General features: G+C 35.8%; 3 protein-coding genes across 3 annotated transcripts in view; 1 reads left to right on the plus strand and 2 right to left on the minus strand.

Moving 5' to 3' along the window:
• myo15aa (myosin XVAa) overlaps positions 1 to 8,542 on the minus strand; it is a 69,377-nt gene extending 60,835 nt beyond the window's left edge. Inside the window, exon 1 of the mRNA XM_056261618.1 lies at positions 8,277 to 8,542. Within this exon, the coding sequence (XP_056117593.1) occupies positions 8,277 to 8,309 (33 nt within the window). The 5' untranslated portion in view covers positions 8,310 to 8,542. The remainder of the gene's footprint in view (positions 1 to 8,276) is intronic.
• A 288-nt stretch (positions 8,543 to 8,830) lies between these two features.
• drg2 (developmentally regulated GTP binding protein 2) lies at positions 8,831 to 13,666 on the minus strand. Its single transcript, XM_056261619.1, has 13 exons — positions 13,542 to 13,666; positions 13,201 to 13,300; positions 12,933 to 13,093; positions 12,774 to 12,863; positions 12,519 to 12,579; positions 12,349 to 12,439; positions 11,918 to 11,990; positions 11,049 to 11,139; positions 10,871 to 10,968; positions 10,615 to 10,780; positions 9,976 to 10,034; positions 9,208 to 9,261; positions 8,831 to 9,115 (listed from the first exon to the last, which is right to left on the minus strand). Exons 2-13 carry the CDS (start codon positions 13,262 to 13,264, stop codon positions 9,029 to 9,031), a joined length of 1,095 nt encoding a protein of 364 aa, XP_056117594.1. The 5' UTR covers positions 13,265 to 13,300; positions 13,542 to 13,666; the 3' UTR covers positions 8,831 to 9,028.
• Positions 13,667 to 14,447: 781 nt separating this feature from the next.
• On the plus strand, positions 14,448 to 17,727 carry gfer (growth factor, augmenter of liver regeneration (ERV1 homolog, S. cerevisiae)). Its single transcript, XM_056261700.1, has 3 exons — positions 14,448 to 14,662; positions 16,898 to 17,106; positions 17,227 to 17,727. Exons 1-3 carry the CDS (start codon positions 14,453 to 14,455, stop codon positions 17,387 to 17,389), a joined length of 582 nt encoding a protein of 193 aa, XP_056117675.1. The 5' UTR covers positions 14,448 to 14,452; the 3' UTR covers positions 17,390 to 17,727.
• The last annotated feature ends 170 nt before the right edge of the window (positions 17,728 to 17,897 follow it).

Consider the following 17,897-nt stretch of genomic DNA (forward strand, 5'->3'; position numbering starts at 1 on the left):
CACTAACACAGATTTAGACAGATTTGCGAACAATATTTGAGAGAAATAGGCCTTTTGTGTACATAGAAAAAGTCTTAGATCTTTGAGTTCAGCTCATGAAAAATGGGGGCAAAAACAAAAGTGTTGCGTTTATAATACTGTTCAGTGTAAATAAGATCTTAAATAGGTTGAGCTCAGTCTAGAGCACACTTAATCTGAGAATCTGTGTCAAATTCAGTTTGTTAACTTAACTCGCTATGTCTGCATTATTGAATCACTGAGTTGTTAGCAACTGCAAGTTTAATCTTTTAGATCAGTCAAATTCACAAATGAATGCTGATGACGTAAGACGCTGCTGACGTGTTATCCGGTGCGTCCGTGTATTCGGGTTCAAATAAATATGGCTAGGCAAAAAAATGCAAGTCTTCCTCTGTGTCGAAATCCTTAGACATGTTTGCGAAGATTGTTTTGTTTACAGCGTGCGTCTCCCTCAGACTGTAAACGAAGCTCGGGCGCACCAGATACACGTCAGCAGCGTCTTACATCATCAGCGTCACTGAACGCGTATTGACAACAGAACCGGAAGACAATACAATGCTCAATAAAGTCGTAGTTTTTGTTATTTTTGGACCAAAATGTATTTTCGATGCTTCAAAACATTCTAACTAACCCACTGATGTCACATGGACTACTTTGATGATGTCTGTATTTCCTTTCTGGACAAGGACCGTATACCGTACATACATTTTCAATGGAGGGACAGAAAACTCTCGGACTAAATCTAAAATATCTTAAACTGTGTTCCGAAGATGAACGGAGGTCTTACGGGCTTGGAACGACATGAGGGTGAGTCATTAATGACATAATTTTCATTTTTGGGTGAACTAACCCTTTAACAACAGCACAGATTTTAAAAAAAAATAAAAAAATGTGCTGTGTTTATCTGTCAGTCAGATGCGCATGAAAGTTGCGTTCATTATAGGAACAGACTCTAGGCGCGTTCTTTCCGAATTATGGCAGGTAGTATGGAGCCTTCACGTGCTATAGTAAATATGGTAAATTCCAAAAGCCGACGTGGAAAATGCACATGGGTTACCTACCCAGAGCAGATGCTAGCTAGCAGTCAATAGGAGCTTCCTAGTAATAATCTAAAATTGTTTTAGCCAAATAACAGGTCTGGATCTGTGAGTCCATCTTTCACCACATTACGACAACAAAAGCACTTGAACACAACACACTGGTAAATACCAGTTCACAAGTGGAAAATATCATCTTTTCCATAGCACGTGAAGGCTCCAGTAGCCTACAGATCACAAGTTCTCGATTTTGTCACTTTAAAATAACGACGAACAGATTGTTTTTCTGAAATAAAGTGTAGCAAAAAGTCTGATATTTAGGCCTATAGCTTCATAAACACCCATATAACATGGCAGACATATTATCCTATTGCAGTGTTATTTAGTTATCATACAACTGCATGACCAATAACACCTTCTGCAACTATGCTGTCTTTGTCATGTTACTGATAACGATACTGATACATAATTTTAATTTCCTTTCTGGTGATATGAAATACTCAAAATATCATAAATTATTTAGCCTAATTAATTCATAATTAATTCCTCCAGGCTAGGCTACTGAAGACCCAGAGCCGATCAGCCCTATACCTATGCCCTACTAGCCCACGCACACTACGCAAGTTGTTTTTTACAGTCTATGGTAGTAGGGCCTCGCAAATTACTCAAGGCCCCGCCTCCCCCTCGTGGGAGGAAGCGCCTCAATCAAAGTTTACAACATCAATGAGAAAATTAAGCGGAACTATCCCTTTGGTCACGAAAAGAGAGAGAGAAAAACACCATGAGAGTGAATTGCGGGAACGGTAGACTTGTGTTCTCTCCTCTCCAAGTTTGATATCAGCAAAGAACAATAAAGTTAAGTTGATGTGCCTCTCTCTCTAGTCTGTCTCTGTCTTTGTCTGTCTAACCCAGCTGGACAGTGCATCTTTTCGTCTTTCTATGTCTTGCTTGCTTGCTTGCTTTTGAAGTGTTGTGGGGTCGTTTGTGCGTTCGCCTAAAGACCATCTTTTTTTTCTTTTTCTTTTTCTTTTCTCCCCATCTGTGCATTATAATGAAGGCTCTGTGAAACTGCACAGCTTTTCCAGTTTTTTAAATGACATGTAGCCTACTCCTTCCTACACCAAATACTAACACATTTTCAATCGCGTACGCCTATGAAAGACGACAGAGCCAATCAGAGTAAGCGAGGGGCGGGACGACACGTGCAGCCCCACTCCAGATGCAGCCCCGCCCCGATCTGCAGGCTGCAGCCAGGTCCTTGTCTTATTGAGAAGCCTTTTCACACATTTTCTACTGGTAAATCACCAGGGGGCAGCAAAGGCTCTTTAAAGAAGAGAGTTTGAGATAAACGTCATGTGTGAAATAAATTGCACTACTGTTTGTAACACCACACGGGAACCTCATGAAATGAAATGTCTACCTCAGTTATTCCATATGCAAACATCAATGTTGGTCATTTTGAATAAAATATTGTTATACTCATTAACTTCCCTCATCCTGTGTCTTATAACAATACATTTTATTGTGTGTCAAAAGCACTTCTACTTTGTAATCATTTCCTATAGCTCGTCTCAGCACCTTCCATGCTTTAAATACTGTAGTAGTCACATGACCTATTTGGCCCTCTATAAAATATGAGAGTAAAACAATCAAAACCATCATCTTTCTATTGAGTCTTATTGTCCAACTGGGCAATTATTAACACTAGTTAAAACTGCGATCAAGAATAAAGCAATTAATTTCACTAACTTTTTGAAAACTTCAAGGTCATGCAGTTTATTTCACTGGGCTTGTCTGTGAGCAATATCACAGCAGATATTGCTGTGATATTGCGATTGATATGGCTGTCTATCAGCACTGTTGTTATTTGGCCGTAGGCACGAGTGCCGTATGACGTAGGTAATCACAGCCTGCTGATATACAGCCATATCTATGGAAGCATTTGGGTAGCAATATTTAATTTGAAATGTAATATGCAAAATGACAATGCAATATGTAAAATGGCAATGCATTTCTGTATTTAAATTTACATTTTCATTACATTTGTGCGACGTTTGTGCAAAAAGAAAATGAAAAATCATTTATATAATTTACATTTGCCATTTCATACACTATAGTTTTAATATGTAAATTGAATACTGATTTTAACGCTTTATAAGTTACAAAATGAAAATGTATTACAGAAATGCTCAGATATGTCTAACATGTTCAAGCAAAAACTGTAGCAAAATGATCATTTAAATGTTATTTTTCTTAATTGCATTTACACTCACATTTAAGGCTCTTGCTATTGCATTTTCATTAAGTGTCGCGCAATGAATGTAGCCAAATTCAATGTGCAAATTGAAAATGCATTCCAAGCCGATCACGTGCCCGTCACGTCCCGCCCTGTCAAATCAACTTTGTCTAACATAGTTTTACTGAAAATTTTCTCAGTAAAACTATGTTAGACAAAGTTGATTTGTGAATCAAAATATCTAATTTACTTATCAAAGATTCTGCAAAAATCCCCCTTGAGAAGAGATCTTTAGAAATTGGGTTAAAGCTGCAGTCCGTAGCTTTTTGGGGGTTAAAAATTATCCAAAATACATATTTGAGAAAATACATAACCAGCCAGTGTTAAAAACTCTCTGCTTGCCTTAGCTCGATTCAAAGCGGCAAGCTTGTAATAATGTTTTTAATTCCAGTGGTACTGGTGGATTTCCGCGGGAGATTTGAGCATGTCTTTGCGTCATTACGTCACATCTGTACACATAAAGAAGGAGTCTCGGCTAGTAGGCTATATTGCGAGTGAGGATGCTGGAGGTGGAGATTTATAGCCTTTTCTCACAGCACTTGATATAATTAAACTTATCAATTTGATGGCGGATCCAGAAAGGTTCAAACGACAATCACCAGTGACAACAGATTCACCCGCTGTAAAATCCAAAAGACTTCGTTCGGACTTCGGAGTGGCTACAGAAAAAAAGAGACTGCAACCGGGCCCATGTGAAAACAAGGATACATATCGGAAGGACATTACATGTAGTCACGCAATGCTGACGTTGTTAACATTAACAATTTGAGAACAAAGTATAATTTGCATTGGTTTTGTGTGATATGATAACTTACAGCCTGCACAGTCTCCTCAAACATTGTGTTCATCCGCGCTGTGCCGTGTCGAGGGTGTTGAAGTACAACTCACGTAAAGTTGATAATTCCGCGAATGACTGCAATTGCAGATTTCGAACAGAGATGGCGACAAAGAGGAAAAACGCCGGACTGCAGCTTTTTCGGACAGAGCAATTTCTGGGCACTTCAACAGGTGTCTCCTTGTGAGGGTGACAGTGGGAAAAAGAGTTTTCGAGGGACATTCAAAGTATTTTTTTAACTTAAAAACATTAAGGCCTGCCCTTTTAATTCCTGAATAACAAGGACAGGAGTAGAAATTAATTGTTGCCATATGGCAGCGTTGTGCCATAAAGGGTTAACCACTATCTACATAAGAGCCAGCCGCAAATTCTTGAAGGACTGGCCGAGATGAAGGTGTTGTCTGCGGGTACATGAGCGCTAAATGGCCGCTGATGGTCTGGAGCTCAATCTCCGAAAAGGTCGAAACAAATTGTCAAATATGCGCTATGTTTATATATGAGTAACATAATTTTGAGGTCTAAATACCTGCATTCTTGCCTAAAAAACTATTAGAACTACATTTCATGACACAACAGTAGTAGTAGGCCTATTTAAAAAACAATTAAAAATAAATAAAAATTGGTGGATTTGCTTGACAATCATGACAGTCGATGTAAGTGGAGTGATACAAATGGTGTAACGTTCCTGTGCTGATACTGGGGAAATATCGCACAGCTGGAAAATGCTCTCAGCCAATCAGATTCGAGAACCAGAACGAGCCATTCCACCGAAAGGGTGACATTTCTATCCCCAGGACATTAAATGTATAAAATTGCATGAAACTCTAAAAGACATTTTATTATTAAGCTAAATGTCCTGCACATTAAGCTAACTACAAATTTAAAATGTATAATTAAAAACATTAATAAAAACTACATAAAACACAAAAAAATGGCATTTTCTGCATTCTCCACTCTCTATCTCTAAAATTTGCCATGAAATATGATGATTAAAATCCTTCAGAAATCTTCATTTGTTTGCATTGTTGTGTGACTTTATATCCAATCTATGCTTTAAAATGTTTGTTTTTTTTCATGAGAAAAAATTATTTTATCTAATATTTTAGATAAAATACAAAATTTAGTCGTGTCTCTGGGTTTTCACTCAGTCCTGTTACCCTAACACATCCAGGGTAATTATTAGGGGGCTCTGAAAAACTTGGAATATTCCACAAGACACATTTTCAACAGGAAGTTGCATCATCTGGATCTTCTGAAGGCAATGGGAAGACCATAAGTAAGTCCTCTCTTTTTAATTTCTGTATATTTGATGAAATTGTAACTATGACTGAGAAGGTCAATCTCAACACACTGTCCTGTTACCTAAATTATTTCTTAGATTTTATTTGTTTATTTTAAAAATATAAACTTTTGGTAAGTCACTAGACATTGCTCAGTGTCCTTGTGCTATTAGCATGTATGTTATGTGGCCATATGCCATGTATTTGATGACTTTTTTGCTTAAAAACTCAATCCTGTTACTTTCAGACCTGTTGCTTATATGAAAAATAACAGGAGTGAGTTAAAGTAACAGGAGTGAGTAGAGTCCTCTGTTTTGTTGATTTAATACTGTAAATATTAGTTGATATAATACTATTCACCTGAATTATGAGTTTTAAGGTTGCAATTACTTATAATGTAGACATTAGCATTTCTTTTACAATATGAACCATACTTCCAGGAAGCTAGTCCACCACGAGCTGACTTAAACGTTTTGTCTTTGTCTTTCTTATATTTTGTTGAAGATGGAGAGAACCCATACTGTGCAGGTGCCAGAAACACCCACCTATGGCATATTGCAATGAAAGGAGCGAAACACACCCGCAACCCTTTCTTTTTCCCCCTTTTTGTCTTAACTTCCTTTTTTCTCCCTCCCTCTCTTCTTCTCTCTTTTTTTGCATTGTGCATTTTGATTTTGCATTGTGCATTACCAACAAAAGTTTTTTTGTTTAAATGTGAATATTCAGATTCTTCTTTTTGTACTTTGTGCAATGAACTTGACACAGTTTTTCATGTTTTCTGTGAATGTTGTAAATTATCTCCACTTTTTAATGTTTTGGATAGAATTTTGAGCAGTTTAGGAATAATTTTTTCAAAAACAGTGTTTATTTTTGGTTGTAAGTATTCTCGCGATAAGTGGGAAATCTGTACTTTTTCTAATTTTTTGGTTGGTCAAGCAAAATTAGCCATTTGGAAAGCTTATAGAATTGAAATGGAAGGACAAAAAGTTAATATGGTTAATCTATTTAAGGCCTTGGTTGAATCCAGGGTAAGATTAGAATATGAATTTCATAAAATGCATTGTAATCTCCTAATGTTTGAGAAGAAATGGTGTGTAAACAAAAGTTTAATTTTTATAGAAGGGGAAGATCTCTTTTTTAAATGGTAATGTTTTGATAAAAATTATGTTTTTTAGATGTTAAAAAAGTTTTTTTTTTTAATGATGGAATAAATTGCTTTAAAAAGTCAAAAAAAAGTCTCTTCTTCTCTCTCTCCTTCTTTCTCTTTCCACCTCATTCTCTGTGAAGTACTACTAGCGCATAGTACACCACTTCAACACAAATCGTATGCACACACAGTCATCTACACTCTCTCTCACACACACACATATGGACACTCATTCCTGTTACCCAAGTGTTCATTCCTGTTACCAAGTGTTCATTCCTGTTACTATTTTTTTCTTTTTTCTAAAAAAATAAGGTTAAACCAGTGTTTTTATCAGTTTTGTTTGGTCCATCATTTATACAATAGTTTAATAAATTAAATTATTAAAACAATTATAAATTTGAGGGTTCTGTCTTCTTTAAAATGAAAAAATGGCTTTGTGTTTTTTATTAAATTTGTGTTTTTAAACATGCTTTTTAAATGGCACATAAGTTTCGGTAACAGGACTGAGAAAATATGCGTCCATCTTCTGCTTAAACCTGGTAAAAAAAATAATAATAAAGTTGCCTGAGATTGACCAATACACATTTTGAATAGTTAAATATGTGTAGTGTCAGATTCAGTGTTGAAAAAAGATAAAAAATCAAGTAAATTTTGAAGAGTTACAACAAGCAAATGTCACCCATTCGGTGGAATGGCCCAAATACATTTGCTCAACTAGAAAAAAAAAATGAAATGGTCTTAAGGAGCTTCCTTCTTTAAGTTACAAATAGCTAAATAAAAGTTTAGCTACATTTTAGGTCACAATGTCAGACTGCAGTATTCAAAATATTCCAGTAGCCTGTTCAAAACCTCACGGTCAGCACAGCAGTAAATGGTGCAGAATATCAGAATGAAGTAAGCTGAAGTACACAGTACCGGCTTAGAGCACTCACACACACACACACACACACACACACACACACACACACACACACACACACACACACACACACACCACCATATGGCCCCAGCATCAAGTGTCATGTTTACAAGCGCATTGGAACTGCACTCGTCCTTCTTACCATTATCTTTCCATCCGAACTCATTCAAAGTAACTCCAGCATAGAAACGTCAATCCTCAAGTTATTCCAAAACAGTTTCTTGCCATCCTGCTCATCATTTTAGCGTTTTGAAATGTGGGCTAATTACACAAAGCCCCATCAAGCCTGAAGTGGAACAGCCTTCCAATGGCTTGATAATTCCCCACTCCACACTTGTCTGTTGTGTTGTACAGCCCTAGTGCCTCAGCATGCATATTTAATGTCATCTATTATGCTAGTTTTCTGTAATGAATAGAGTAGGCAGCTCTAGGTTTTCAGATAAATACAGAAAGCTAACAGTTAACATCTTGTGAAATAAAGAGTGCTTCTGAATCACCACCCATGTTTAAGTTGTGAGTTGAACTTACTGGTGTGCTGCAATCATATAAAGTCTTCACCATATAACCACACTTTATTACAATGCACAAATGTAAGTTTTACACTGGATACGCTACATTTAAAAAAAACATTTGTAAATCTTCCTTGGATATGTGCATCACAATCTCATCACCTGGGCCATTACAGATGCAATTAACCCTTAACAATGATTTAAATGGTTAACTAATACACCATAAAAGACCTACCTGGTGATAAATTGTAGTGTTGAAGTTCAACATAATCTGCTACTCCTTAGAGGAACATGATCTTCTCTTGCTATCTTCATCTAGTATGGATTCTGGACAAGTGTTCTTGTCTAAGTGCTTCAAATAAGAATGAACTATGATCATTGAAGCCTGTCATGTTAGTTTTATGGGATTGTAAAATACAGCTGACACAGGATTGGAGCAATCTATCTGCAAATCTTAATGACAGTCATTGCTTTGTGTTGAAACTCTTTTCTTTCGTCACTTTACCCTGGTAGTCTTATACATTTTCAATGGCTTTTATATATGTATTATACATCTATTTTCTGTCTAGTTGTGCTGACTGTCTGCAAGGAGTAGTTCACATGATCAATGTCACAAATTTGGTTAGTGACCTAGAAAAGTGCAGAATATGAAATATGTCTGAAATATCACATTTCTTCTTTTTTCTCCTTTTTTTTGAATGCCAGATTTTTCAAGTAGTCTCAGACTTTTATTCCTTACTGTACATGTCCAATTCAGTTTATTAAAAAAAACATTATGAAAGGCACAAATAAGAACAAAAATCTGAATATTTATTTGAATGGGTTTTGTCAGGATGTTTTTCATAAACAAAATAATCACTTTTCAATGACTGACCACAGGTTCTTCCATGAAGTTCTGCGAAACACTGCAGTTGTTAACAGAAAAATGTTCTGTTGTGCATGTATCAAATGTTCTGTTGATACTGTAGAGGATCCGAAGACTAGATTTTATTTCTTCACGATCTGAATGACATCCTCGTGTTCCATGATGTGTGTCAGTCCTACTCTCTGAGGACTGTACTTTGTGCTTGTTCCCTATGATCCAAAAAGACAGTAGTTGTTGAAGAAAAAGCACATACGGAACAAAAGCAAGACTATGTTTCACTACAGGTGAAAGAGAATCTTACCCAGACAAGAGCGTACTTGAACTGGCTAGCTAATGTCCTGTGAATTCTGTGACACTGGAAGAAGTAAGAGGCGCAAGCATGAGTTCATACAAGTAATTGACATATACAGAAGTGGCCAAAAGTGATGTCCGGCCTCGGAAAATTTACATCTTCACACTTTATTCAAATATTGTTAAAAATGTGTTAAAGCTTTTGTAAGCTTATTGAGTAGTTGTGCTTGAAGTCAATGTATAAGGCAATGAAACATGCCAAATTGATGGATATAACTTTGGGCCAGGCTGTCATATTAAGAAATTATGATGCAACAAAATATTAAACACTATGTTGTAGTCAAACTATGCTTTTTCCTGTGAGCTTTTTGGTTTTTTTGCATAATAAAATAAAATCAGTAGCTGTAGTTTCCCTATTTTGTCATAAATACCTTAACCAAGTGTAATGTTTTGTTCTTCCCTGATGTTTTAAATATTTTCCTCATATTTTGATGGTTTCATCAAACTTGTAGGGTCATTAAAAACAAATATCCCCTCCGGATATCCCTTTTGGCCACTATAGTATACAGTATGATGAAGATTTAGTTAAGACAGCATATAGAATATAAATGCACATATTCAGGTACATTTTTACACAGTGCACAACACTTCATCATCATCTACAATGCGGTTTTCTAAAATGTTTACATTTTTGGTTAAAGGTGCACTGAGTATGTTTTTTCACAGGTTGACCACAGCGTAACACATAAATAAAGTTGCAGGTAATACAGAGACATACCACATGTTCAACTGATGCTCCTCGTCTCATGATTATAGGGTCACCGAAATCTGGTCGTGCTACACAACAATAAAAAAGGAGGGGAAGAAAAACACAATAATTATAGAAATTAAAATATCTATACTGTACTGGCTTTTATTTTTAACAGGAAATGAACACAATTACACCTCTTCAAAATTAACGCTTTGTAAAAAGTACTGTACAGCAAAGAAACAGCACTCGTTCTTATGGCAATCCTTGAAAGGGAACTTCCCAAATTTCTGTTAAGATTTAAATTTAGCCGCAATGCTTTAATACCAAATGTGAGCCTTTTCACGTGGATGGAAAGCCAAAATAATACCAAAATAAACCAAAATCTGATGCCAAACAGACTTGGTTTACACTAAAAACTCATTAATAGATTACAATAATCTATCTCTAATCTCAATTAAAATGCTAAAAAGGATCATTAACTTAATGTATCAATACAAAACAAGCAGCTTTGTCATGATTACAGCAGAAATACTGTAAATAGAGGTAGGACTTCAAATATGTTGGACAACGAGGGGCCTTTGAGTCAAAAAGGTTGAGCAGCACTGCTCTAGTGTGAAAGGCTGCAAAAATTTTAAATGACTAAAATATGAGGACAAAAAGGCACACCTCCTCTCTTCTTGGTGTATATGCAGATCAGAGCCAGGTATTCCCACAACTGCTCAAGGAGGTAATCTAGATTCAGTTTCATGCCACAGCTGATCACTACACTGTTAGGTCTATGGGCCAGACGATCCACTTCCTCTATAGAAATCTGGTCCACTTTGTTGTACACCTGTAACAAGATTAATCAAATTTGCCAACATACTGTTAAATCTGAGAAGCTTTGCATTAGGCTGATACTTGAATTGAAATATATACTCACATATAAGCAAGGCATGTACACTCTGTTGCCCACAATGACATCAATAAATTCATCGGGAGTGCTGTCCTCTCTGAACAAAACCTCAGCATTGAAGATTTCTGCATTCAAGTTAAGGTAGACGTGTCGCTCTTCATTAGAGGAAAATTCAATAAAGTGACTAAACTAGGCAAAAGGATACTGTACTCATGAAGAATGAGCTGAACAAGCTTCTCAGAGCAGTGTGTGAGGGGAACCGTTGAATTGTATGATAAGCCACCACCTTTTTTAGGCTGAAAAACAGATATTTTACATGTGAACAGATAAATAAATAAAAAGCAAAAGTAATGTTTCAGTATATCTGTGTGTAATCCTATTAGTCTCTAAACAGTAAACAGTGTCAGTATTTCAGATTTTTTTTTTTTTTTTTCAAAAGGACAATTATACATGTAGTGCTTCTTGTTGATATATCGTTATGTTTGACAATGATTAATAAGTGCTTATACACCACTGTTCAAAAGTTTGGGGTCGGTAAGATTTTTAAATGTTTTTAATGTGTTAGTATATTATACTCACCAAGGCGTCTTTTATTGGATCAAATATACAGTAAAAAGAGTTAACCATTTTCTATGTAAATATATTTTAAAATGTAATTCATTCCTGTGATGTCAAAGCTGAATTTTCAGCATCATTACTCCAGTCTTCAGTGTCACATGATCCTTCAGAAATCATTCTAATATGATGATTTGCTGCTCAAGAAACGTTTCTTATTACTATCAATGTTGAAAAAAATAAACAGTTTTTACTGCTTCATATTTTTGTCAGGATTCTTTGATGAAAAGAAGGTTTAGAATGACAGCATTTTTCAGAAATAGAAAAATGTTGTAACATTATGTCTTTACTGTCACTTTTGATCAATCCGTCCTTGCTGAAAAAAAGTATAATTCTCTTTAAAAAGAAATATGGTATTTTAGAGAGAGTAAAGTGGACTAAAATTAATGAATGATATTCTACACAATATTGACTAAATTTAAAGGACATGTTAGTCAATAGACAAACTGAAACACTGACCTTAAAATAGATATTTGGTTTGGGACGGTTGAGTCTAATGCCAACAGTTTCAAGTTCTTTTTCCAGAAGTTCCCTGAAGAACAAAACAACAATCATCAAACAGAACAATAGTGCAAATATTGCAAACATTCTCCAAAGACTACGGCCTGGTTTCACAGACAGGGCTTAGATTAAGCCAGGATTAAGCCTTAGTTCAATTAGGACATTTAAGTAGCTTTTATAAACGTGCCTTACTGGTACTAAAAACATTGGCTTAATACTGGCTGCTAAAAAAAAAAAAAAAAAACATTACTGGTGTGTATCTTGAAACAAACAATGGCACAGAATTATTTTAAGATATATCAGTGAGAGTTGCTTTCAGTTAAAACAGCTCAAAGCATTTTAGTCTGGGACTAGGCTTAAGCCTTGTCTGTGAAAATATTTCAACTCACCTCTGAACCTCTCCTTTAGTTGCATCCAACATCATGATGACCACATCTGCAGTTCTGGCCACAGCAATGACCTGTCTACCTCTGCCCTTACCTTTCAAACAAAGATTCATGAATTTAAACAAATGTCAAAATATGTTACACTTAAAAATGTACACTACAAAAGAAAATACCTTGTGCAGCCCCCTCAATGATACCAGGCAAATCCAGCAGCTGTATGTTGGCACCTTTGTACTAGAATTGAATTTTTTAACAAATTAAATTAAACCAATATCATGTCAGATATACATGTATATGATACTACATACAAAACTAGATATTATATCATAATATTGTAATTACTATAATAACAATAGTAATGATATAAGCAGAAAGAAGAAATTAACAAAAACAGAGAGGAAAGAGAAATGTTATAACATAAATGATACCTCAATGACACCTGGAATGCAGGTCAAGGTGGTGAACTCATATGAAGCCGCTTCACTTGCTGTTGATGTCATTAAACTGAGAAAAGTAGACTACAAGAATACATCAATTAGAGCATGTCTTGTCCATCATAAATATGGCACAGTTGGTGTCATTGTTACCTTGCCAACTGAGGGGAATCCAATCAGAGCCACTCTAGCATCGCCAGATTTCATAACATCGAAGCCTTCACCTTTGGCTCCAGCTGATTTTGAGGGCTCCAGAAGCTGGGCTCTGTACTTGGCTAACTTGGCTTTCAATAAACCCAGATGGTACTCAGTTGCTGCAAAACAAGTTGGAAATCAATCAGGGTTTAATCGATGAAGAAGTAAACAGATACAAAGCAACTAAAGGCCCATTGGACATTTAAACCAGGGTCTCTTGACTTACCTTTATTCTTCTGTGTTCGAGAGATTTCTCTCTCTATCTCCGCTATCTTTTCCAGAATCCCCATTGTCAATGAAGTGTGATATGTTTCCTAATGTGAAGCCTGTGAACATTACAGTAGCATGAAATAAAGCATGTCCATCTGCTCTCTAGCTACGTTGTCAGTAACGTCAGTAAGCTAAGCTAGTAGGCAATTATATTAAACTTATCAAACACTGTTGCAGATTGATATGTGATGTAATACAAATATCATACCAAATGGCTACTTATAAAAAATCAACACTTCAGAAAGTATTAGACACTGTCACTCGTGTATTTAAAGAAGTAAATGCTGTGATAATTACAGTTTTAGGCAGCCCGAACTCTGCGGCATGGACTGCTGGTGACGTCACCACTCGCTGGTGGACACAGTGCTGCACAGAAATTGCTCCGGTGTGAAACTAATTCTTTAATGTTTAAATCCTGAAAAAAAAACTTTTTCATATAGCGCTTACATTTATCGTGATATGTCAGTTATATTTTACCCATTGTTGCCATACTGTTGATAATTTATACAAGACCAACATGTTTGACAACAAACGTTCCTATCAATCATGCATAACACAGTGGTTGGAATTCAATTCCGACTCATTTCCGCGAATCGGTTCATTTGAACAGTCGTTTCACAAAACCGATGTAGTGATTATTTCACGTCAGCATGTAATTACTTCGGATTTTGGTCCCTTCCATATCGTTGTAGAATAATGTTCTAGTAAAGCCAGGTGAAGGCACATATCGTCGTTCATGAAAAATTCAGTATGCTCATTGAGAAGAACCGACTGAACGATTCGCTCACATGGGAAGTACACAAGGTTGCCAAGTCCGCGGTAAACGATGTATCTTGGGGTATGTGAGTGGCATATTTTAATGGATAATAGTTAGCCCAAAAAATGAAAATTCTGTCATCATTTACTCACCCTCAAGTTGTTCCAAACCTGTATGAGTTTCTTTCTTCCAGACAGTTGATGGCACCCATTGACGTAAGGGGGAAATACTGCGGAAGTTCAAGTCAGTGCCTACCGTCAACTGTTTGGTGACCAACATTCTTTAAAATATCTTCTTTTGTGTTTAACAGAAAAAAGAAACGTATACAGGTTTGGAACAACTTGAGGGTGAGTAAATGAAGAGAATTTTCATTTTGGGGTGAACTAGTTTTGATTGGGCTGGGAGATCTGGCAACCCTGGCCTGTACATAACACATCGTGCGAGTTTAAACATGGCAGCCGCTGCCGGGTCGCGATCCTCCACGCAAAATAACGCTGGTATGGAGGGTTTCCCTTTCCCCGTGGTTGACAGACCACCTGGGGACAGTACGAGTAAAGACCCGACCACTACCGGAGAACCAAAAAAGAAACCGTGCCGAGCGTGTACGGATTTTAAATCATGGATGAAGTTGCAGAACCAGACGTCCTCAGCCTCAGTGCAGGTGACAGTGAAACTACAATTTTGAATGAGAATCAGGACTCAGGAGTAAAACATCAGTGTAAACAAAATAGATTGAATGACAACTAAACACATGTATCCTTGCTGAACTTATATCGACTTGTCAGTTGTATTGTAACGTTAAATGTTTGGATTTTTTACATTTCAGAATTACATTTTAATCTTTCACCTCTTGCACTATAGTTTTACTATAGTAACACTAAATATAGTAATAACTATGGTATATGTTTTGGTGGCAAACAAAATTCTATCACTGAATAAGAGACAAACATTTCCAATTGTCTTTGAGGTTTATTTTCTTGCAAGAAAGCAGTCGTACAGTCACACAGATCGGCTGCAGAGTGTGAGGGAAGGGCATCCTTCCTCTTTTGTAGTCTTGACTACCAGAATGTTGTCTTTCTAGGCCAATGATTGTATTTTCAACCATATGTGGAACATTCTTAAATATTGTAGATTCATAATAAATAGGCTAATCTATTTGGGGGACTAATGGAATCAGATTTTAATACAAGTATAGTAGCCAACATTCTAAATGTGTTGGCTACTAATAAGTAAATTCAATATTTTTTGCAGTGGTTCTCAACCAGTGGGCCTCAGTAAACTTCCAAAGGAGTTGCAGGATGACTTTAAAGCATTTACATTAATTAATCATTATTAATATGATAATAATAATAATGTAATAAAGTATGATAATAAGTAATATGTAAAATAACCTAACAATAATTTACATTAAACTGCTTTAAAAAATCAAGATATAAATTGAAATCATATTTCTTTTTTATCCCCACTGTAACTATTGTTTTTAATGAGGAACATACAGTTTTTAAAACTTCTGGAATCACAAAATGAACTGTGGTTGATTTATTTAATATGTCGATACTCTCAGTTTCTTTTAATAAAAGTAGTTTGAAAACGAGCAGATTAATTACAGCAGAAGTATCTGAGCCTATGAGAGAGGGTGCCTTTGAATATTGTGTTCAACATCAGAGGGCCTTTGTGTCTAAGTGTGAGAACCATTGTTTTAGAGGAACCAGTTACACTGAACTAATTGGTAGAAGAAGCCAGTCATGGTTATAGTCAGTGTTGGGGAAAGTTCGCAATGAAAAGTAATGCAATACAATATTGCGCTACTCCCTTAAAAAGTAACTAATTGCGTTACTTAGTTACTTTTTTTAGAAAAGTAATGCGTGAAGTTACTTTTGCATTACTTTTTCCCCCTGGGCTGGGCTTGTTTTTTTATAACAAAAAAGTTATATTTTTTGGCAAATGTAAAGACCCTTTCACACCAAAAGTGAAATAATACGCCTTATTATTCATTATTCCAAGTTATTTTTTCTTATGGTTTAACTGATTCATCGAAGGTAGAAGCAAGTATATTGGTCAATAAGGTGAGATTAAATGCATAAAAATGTATGTTTTATTTAGGGCTGTCAAATGATTAATCGTGATTAATCACATCCAAAATAAAAGTTTTTTTTTTACATAATATATGTGGGTGCACTGTGTATAATAATTTTGTATATATATATAAATACACACACATGCATGTATATTTAAGAAAAAAAAATTATTTATATATAAAATATTTATATTTATATATAATATAAATTATATATAAATCTATATACAGTATATACATGAAAATATTTCTTAAATATATACAAGCATGTGTGTCTATTTATATATATAAAATAATTATACACAGTGCACCCACATATATTATGTAAAAAAACCTTTTATTTTGGATGTGATTAATCACGATTAATCATTTGACAGCCCTAGTTTTATTTAACATATTTAGTTATTGGAGGTTTGCATAGTATTTTGAGGAATATTGAAGCTTTTTTTGTGCAAGTGAGATGAGTAAATGCACGCTCACGTTTAGTCTAGAACTAAAATAACCATCATGTTTACACACAACGCCTCTCCACTTCGATTTGTCTCAGCATGGGGTCAGAGAGCTATCAGTCAATAAATGGGAAAACAAGGTAACTAGCGTTACTTATTTGAAAAAGTAACTCAGATACTTTGTTGTAAATTTGAAAAGTAATGTGTTACTTTACTAGTGACTTGAAAAAGTAATCTGATTATGTAACTCAAGTTACATACTGGTTATAGTTACTTGTCAAGAACTATAGTTTAGCTGCCAGAGCAACACAATAATGTTGTGCTACAACAGTTGCTATTTACAGTAAACAATCATCTGATATTTGAACAGGAGAGCAGGGCGGTGGAGGAAACTAAGCCTGTTGAATGCCCTCTGGACAGAGAGGAGCTGGGCAGGAGCTCATGGTCTTTTCTTCACACTATGGCTGCATATTATCCCGATACACCGACCACAGAACAGCAGGGGGAGATGACACAGTTCATCAACCTCTTCTCCAAGGTTTTCCCGTGTGATGAATGTGCAGAGGACCTGAGATCAAGGTTGGCATCATTTATTGTTGTGGTTTTTATGTTTGTCCTCTACCATTTTTTAGCAGAAGCATTGCAGTGTTTACATTTATGTTTGGTAGCATGTGTTTCAATGATCTTGTCTCTTATCAGATTGAAAACAAATCAACCGGACACTAACAGCCGGCACAACCTCTCACAGTGGCTGTGTCGTCTCCATAATGACATCAACATCCGGTTAGGCAAGCCGGAGTTTGACTGCAGCAGGGTGGATGAGCGATGGCGAGACGGCTGGAAAGATGGTTCTTGTGACTGAAATGAACATGAGCTAAAAGACGTTGCATACTGATTCTGTGGACCTGTCATTTTTGTTGCAACAAATGCAGGTTGCAGTGCCAATCAGGAGTCATGCATAAACATATACATGTTGACTTTGCACTTAAACTTTGTTCTAATTGATATCATGATTTATCATTATACAAATGTCTAAATTGTGCTTTTAATCAAGAGTGTGTCTGTCTACAAGAGTATGGTGTTATGGCCCATACTTTTTTTTTGGATGGTTGAGCTCTCGGTGGATGTAAATAGCCCAGAGGTAACTGGATGAACTCTGTTCAACAGCTGGAAATAAAAATTTTCTGTTTGTTTAGAGCAGTGGTTCTCAACCTTTTTGACTCCAAGGCCCCTCAATGTCAAAGACTATATTTGGACCCCCTATATTTCTGATACTTTTGCTATAATGACAAAGCTGCTTATTTTCAAAGTTTTTATTTACAGAAACTTGGAGTGGCAACATGATATTAACATAATTATAAATAATTAAA

This window comes from Rhinichthys klamathensis, unplaced genomic scaffold (genome assembly GCF_029890125.1).
Source record: "Rhinichthys klamathensis goyatoka isolate OS25496 unplaced genomic scaffold, OSU_Roscu_1.1 h1tg000184l_1, whole genome shotgun sequence".
Lineage (NCBI taxonomy): Eukaryota > Metazoa > Chordata > Actinopteri > Cypriniformes > Leuciscidae > Rhinichthys > Rhinichthys klamathensis.